This window comes from Bombus vancouverensis, chromosome 14 (assembly GCF_051014615.1).
Source record: "Bombus vancouverensis nearcticus chromosome 14, iyBomVanc1_principal, whole genome shotgun sequence".
Classification (NCBI taxonomy): domain Eukaryota; kingdom Metazoa; phylum Arthropoda; class Insecta; order Hymenoptera; family Apidae; genus Bombus; species Bombus vancouverensis.
This window is the reverse complement of record NC_134924.1, coordinates 6,598,195-6,603,661: the sequence shown is the minus strand read 5'-3', so window position 1 is coordinate 6,603,661 and position 5,467 is coordinate 6,598,195. Positions and strand designations below refer to the sequence as shown.

Here is a 5,467-nt window from a genome sequence, read left to right as displayed (position 1 = left end):
ACGATATCGACGCCTTCGATTCGCCTTCGATTCACCTTCCACTTGCCTTCCACTTGTCTTCCACTCGCCTTCCACTTGCCTTCCACTCGCCTTCCACTCGCGTCGCTAACACTCGTTCCGGGGGAAGATCGATTCCTGTGGGACAGACGGCTTCCTGTTATGCTTATTTCCCCTTCTGTTTTGATCGTGGCTTCCTTGGAGATTTCTACCGAGGGTTGGTTGTAACCCAAAACGGTTGCCTTCAATGAGATTTCGCTTGGATTGAGAACGACTATTTATGCATCTTGTTGGACTAAACAAACTTACGGATTAAGATGTTTACAAAAAGTGCAGTCAAGTATCGGCCATCAGTCGATAGTTTGGAGGAAATTACTTTTAATTAGGTTTGGTTCTGTTCGTAGCAATTCGTATTCCCGCTATCGTCGAAAAAATCGGGTACGATACGAGGATTATTATAGCGTAGTATTGAAATAATATCGCGCAATGTTATACGTAATAATTACATGTTATATATTGTGTAATAACGTTATTCCGATATTATATTTTATATTATATATTTACATTTGTATGGAATAATTGTATTTTTATAAACAATATTTTTATAAATTGTATTTTTATAATTGTATTCGCTATCGGAATATACCGGTTTTACCCTTGCGAGAAATTTTCCGCGAAGTTTCTTTGATCCTGTTGCAACGCGCTAGGTCAATCGTCCTCGCGTTGATCGCTGAATCGCGTAATTGCTGCCTTCTTATTGCTTAGCGAGACGACAGAAAAACGTGCGTGGCACGAATCGAAGGACAAGCGGCGCGATGTTCCACGGCCAAAGCGGCGAAATCGAAAGTAAATTGTCCGCTGTCGCGTATTTTCATCGTTGATCGATCGTCACTTCGCTGGCCGAATAAAATGTTGCGTGCTACGTTACAATGTAATTTTAGAAACAGTTTCACCTTACAAAACAACGCGACGATACGATCAGAGACAATCGCGAACGCTCTTTCTCCTCCCAGAAACTTTCCTACTTTTTTTTTTTTACGAACCAATTAACACACAATTGTTCGAGCTGCACTGCGATGAGCACACGCCTTGGAATTACCAGCCGATGCAACGTAACACCTCGTTAAATGCATTTGGAATTCGTTTCACGGACTCGTCACACGTCGATCCCGTTTTTTTATGCCGTTCCCGTAGGACAGATATATGTGTTTTATTTCCGAATGCCAACAACTTCGTTCGAACAAACTCGTTTCGTATTGTGTATTTTAAATTAATTCGCATACGCAGCCATTCCGGAGCTCGCACGCGATACGCAATTACCGGACAAGATCAGCTCGAGATCTTCGGATTGGAACAAGACGTAATTTCAGCGCCGACCTCGTTTTCAGAGTTCCTCGTTGCATCGCCAAGCTCGTGGTTTCTTCTTTGTTCGCTGAGAGGTGCAGCAGGTAGACAATTAAGAAATCAGGATGACTTGTAGACGAACAATCGTCTTGGCGAGGATACAACCGGAAACCTTCGAATTCTCTTTCCTGGAGACTTGTGAAATAAATTTCCCCTGTTGGACAGGGCGATGCGCGTCACGGTTCTTTTTATAGATTTCCATCCAGTTCCTTGTTCTTTCCAGAGAAAGTGTTAGTGGGTCAAGGTAGCGAGACATCGGAGGTGAGAGAGCGGTGGGAGAACGGAAGAACAGTACCCTCCGCTTTGTTGCTCGATTTAAGAAGATCAAACGGTTACAGTAGTCGTAATTCGTGTCGTGTTGGACGAGTGGAAAGTCCTGTTTAAAAATCGAATACCGGACGCACGTGGAACGCCAGTGAGCAGATCAGAACGATGTTTCCTCGTAAATGAGTCACCCGGTAGACGGATCGGTCCGGTCGAGGACGATCTTCGACTAAGTTTGGCCGGAGAAATCTTTCGCGAGGAAAAGGCGAGCGGATTCTGGCGAGGTTCTCGTACGCACGCGGCCTCGCCTTCGCAATGATAGCGCGTGTTCGTGTTGGTGTCTTATGTCACGCAGTTGAACTAGATTCGAACTACACGCCAGACGCTGGAAAATCGCTACACATCATCTTGTCCGATCCTTTGAATCATAAGGGTTTTAAAAAATCTTTTAACGTCAGGATTATATCACAGCCGTACACATCTTACACCGTATACGACTCGGCGTGAAGATCAAACCGTAAGATTCTCTCGCCATGGAAAACTTATTGGCGCGATAACACACACACTTACACGGCACGAATATTCCAATGTCTCGAATAATTTAAAATTTTCAATAAAATTCAGTAATGGAACTTTTACCTGTAAACGATGGTAGAATTCGAAATTACGTTTATAGGCTACGTGTTGCCTATCCGAAGTTTTGACAAAACGGGGGATTAGTCATCGGTACGCGTTCCGGATTTTCCATGGGGACAATCGGTTTGAGAATCATCGCGTAGGATTGCCACTAGCATCGTAATGAATCTGATTATTCATAAGTGATGCTGTCATTGAATGCTAATTAGTCGTCTGGTACCTTCGATATTGTAGCGTTACCGTAGGAAACATTTGCAACATCTAATAATCAATAAATTATTGCTCTTTCAAATGTTTATGGATCGAAGAAACAAGGAAGGCAACGCGGAAAGTGTAACACGTGCGAAGAAGACCGGGATGAAAGCTCGAGGAGAGGCCGAGATTCGGTGAAAGCGTGCCGAATAATCTGCATGTTCACGCTTCCCGTTAATTTCTACTTTGTATCACCGTGCATTATCAGCCAGCTGTTTTATCTCCCTTTTCCATTATTTATTACCTGTTGCGCCGCACGGGTGGAACAATGAACGGACACGCGTTTAGAAAACGCTAATCCGTTGCTATCCTTGTTTTATGTTTCCTTTCCAGCCGTTTCTCTCCGATAGTCGTACCTAACATTATATTGCAAATATTATCTTAGAAGATACGATAAGTCTATCTTTATTGACTGCCTAACTTTCATATCACTCTCAGTGGCTGATAGAAATAAAATAAAAAGGGATTAAAGTACTTTTGAGGAAGGTAGATTACGCGCATCGTTATATCGAATGTAATCGTACGAGGTGTATGAAAATAACGAGAAAGTATTCTCTTGTTTTCTATTTCACTGTGATTGATCGAATCCTGCACACGTGTATTCTTATTAATTTTAATTAGAAGGTGTATTTCGATTCCTAGCTGATCTTACCTCTCAATGATCTCCCCTGATATTTTTGCCGAATCTTTTTTAAACATTTTCAGATGTGCTTATAGACCAGACGAAAGAAGAAAACTCCTTCGATTAATTGAACAGTTATTCTCTAATTTAATCTACGTAACGAAGGTACACATGTTATCGACCAGAAGGAGTAATCAGATCTTAGGAAGAGATCGCGATATCGGCGCAATTTTTGAATGTCTTTTGAGGTGCACATCCGACTCCGACTCTATTGTTATAACATAGAGTAGCGTGGTTTCCGATTACATAAGTCCATCTAAACACACAATGTTCGCAGATCAATTTCGATGGCAGCCGAACTCGTATGTAGAAGTCCTTTTGATAATTTGGCAGCAAAAAGTTGTTCTGTGTGTTCTCCAATTGAAGCGGATATTTTTTGAAACACATTTCGGTCTCGAGATCCTTCGGTCCTTTCAAGGGGCACAGACTGAACGAGAAGCTTCCCAGGTCGTTACTAATCAGTTTCACAGTTACGTTGACAATGTCGTTTACTCTGTACCTAAAATAACAGAAATATTAATCAACGTGGCTTTCGAGATATCTCGAACCTTGGAAATCTAGATTTTAAAGCGTTCGCATTATAAAAGTGTCATCGCTAAGATAAGAAATCATTCGTAGCATTTGGATAGAAGGTGGTTTTATCTACTAAGTGTTATAACGACAATTATATTTTAGATATTTTATATATTATATATATCTCTTTGTATTTATTCCATGTATTTTTGTATCTTTACATTTTTAAATAAATGTACAAAATTCCGCTGTCCAGCGAGGAAATGAACTTACCTTTGGACGATCACGCCGGTTCCATAACGTCCACCGTTTTCATTTGGTCTAGGTCGTGGTATAGCGTAATCGTCACCGCATATTCCACACAATCCATCATTTTGCGTGAACTGAATCTGCGAGGCAAAACGAATCGATTCATTTCTTTTTCATTTCTCGGTCACAACTCCAACGTCGCCTTCTCGAAACCTTCTTTTCTACATTTCTGTCAGGCGTGTTGCAGTTCCAACGTGTGAGGATTTTGTTTCTTGTCGAATCGAAATTCGTCTTCGATAGAATATCTTAATACTGTCTGATTCATAACAAAACTATATCTAGTTTGCTTTCTATATTACTATATCTACAAAACTATATTTACTTTGCTTTCCATAAAATTTCACTTATTATTCCAGAGCAGTGAATAGAATTCTTACGGTCGGTCCTCCGCAGGAAAGTTCATGGTCGTTGACATTTACTTCAACGGGGAATCCCTTGCGCCAGGCGCTGCTTCTGCTAATGGGATCAACCATTATGCCTTGTCCATGAATTTCCCAAAGTAAAATACCCAACAGGCAGCTGATTAATGAAGATTTCGCGAATGTCATCATCGACTTCTTGGCCGCGCGTTCTCTTACGATTGACGTACTATGAGCTGTTCTGTTCCGACATCCTTATATAGCATGACTCGTTGAAGTATCGCAAGATGTACAGAAACCAATGTTCGATCGGCGATTATCTTATCACGTTGAAAGAATTACGTTCAACATTATGATTGCATCACAATGGTTCTATTGTTTACTGCCTTTGGCACAGCAACATGAATATCCATGTAAGAAGAATTTTCAGTAATATGTCAATTTTTCATTTGAAGAAAGAGAAAAAAGAATTCCATTCATCGCGTTTGTTACTTGTGTATTGTTACTTGTTCATGTATGTAGAAACTTTGAATAAAGTGAAATAAATGTTACATAGAAACTATCTGTTCAATGTATAAGTTCACTTCAATACCGTGGGATTAAGTATTTTTGCGTGCAACAATTTTGTTGTTATATATATAATATAATATATATATATTATATATATTATATATTATATATATTATATATATATTATATATATAATATAATATATATAATATAGGAAATATAATGGACAAATAATATCTCGAATATAATAAACGCAAAATAATATTTCAATCGTATATTTTATCTTCGTAATATCATACTTCTTATTAATAAAAAGACGAATAATATGTAAGTAATACTATCTTTAAGAACAAATTATAATATTTCACGTTTCGTTATAGTCCTTTTTCCAATCTTCTATTCCCTCGTAGCTTGCTGTTTCCTGTTTGATGTCAGGCTTTCCTGTGGAACATTAACGACTTCTCCTGGGTTACAATAACATCGATGACAACGTATTTCGCATCTTATCGTGAGTCGCATGCGTTTTTGTTCCTCCGGTCAT

The 5,467-nt window shown here is 39.4% G+C and overlaps 1 protein-coding gene across 1 annotated transcript; it reads right to left on the bottom strand.

The window, feature by feature from the left end:
• Positions 1 to 3,102: 3,102 nt before the first annotated feature.
• On the bottom strand, positions 3,103 to 4,631 carry LOC117156322 (uncharacterized). The gene is made up of 3 exons (XM_033333245.2): positions 4,435 to 4,631; positions 4,022 to 4,137; positions 3,103 to 3,734 (listed from the first exon to the last, which is right to left on the bottom strand). The coding sequence occupies exons 1-3, from the start codon at positions 4,606 to 4,608 to the stop codon at positions 3,377 to 3,379; spliced, it is 648 nt and encodes a 215-aa protein (XP_033189136.1). The 5' UTR covers positions 4,609 to 4,631; the 3' UTR covers positions 3,103 to 3,376.
• Positions 4,632 to 5,467: the final 836 nt, after the last annotated feature.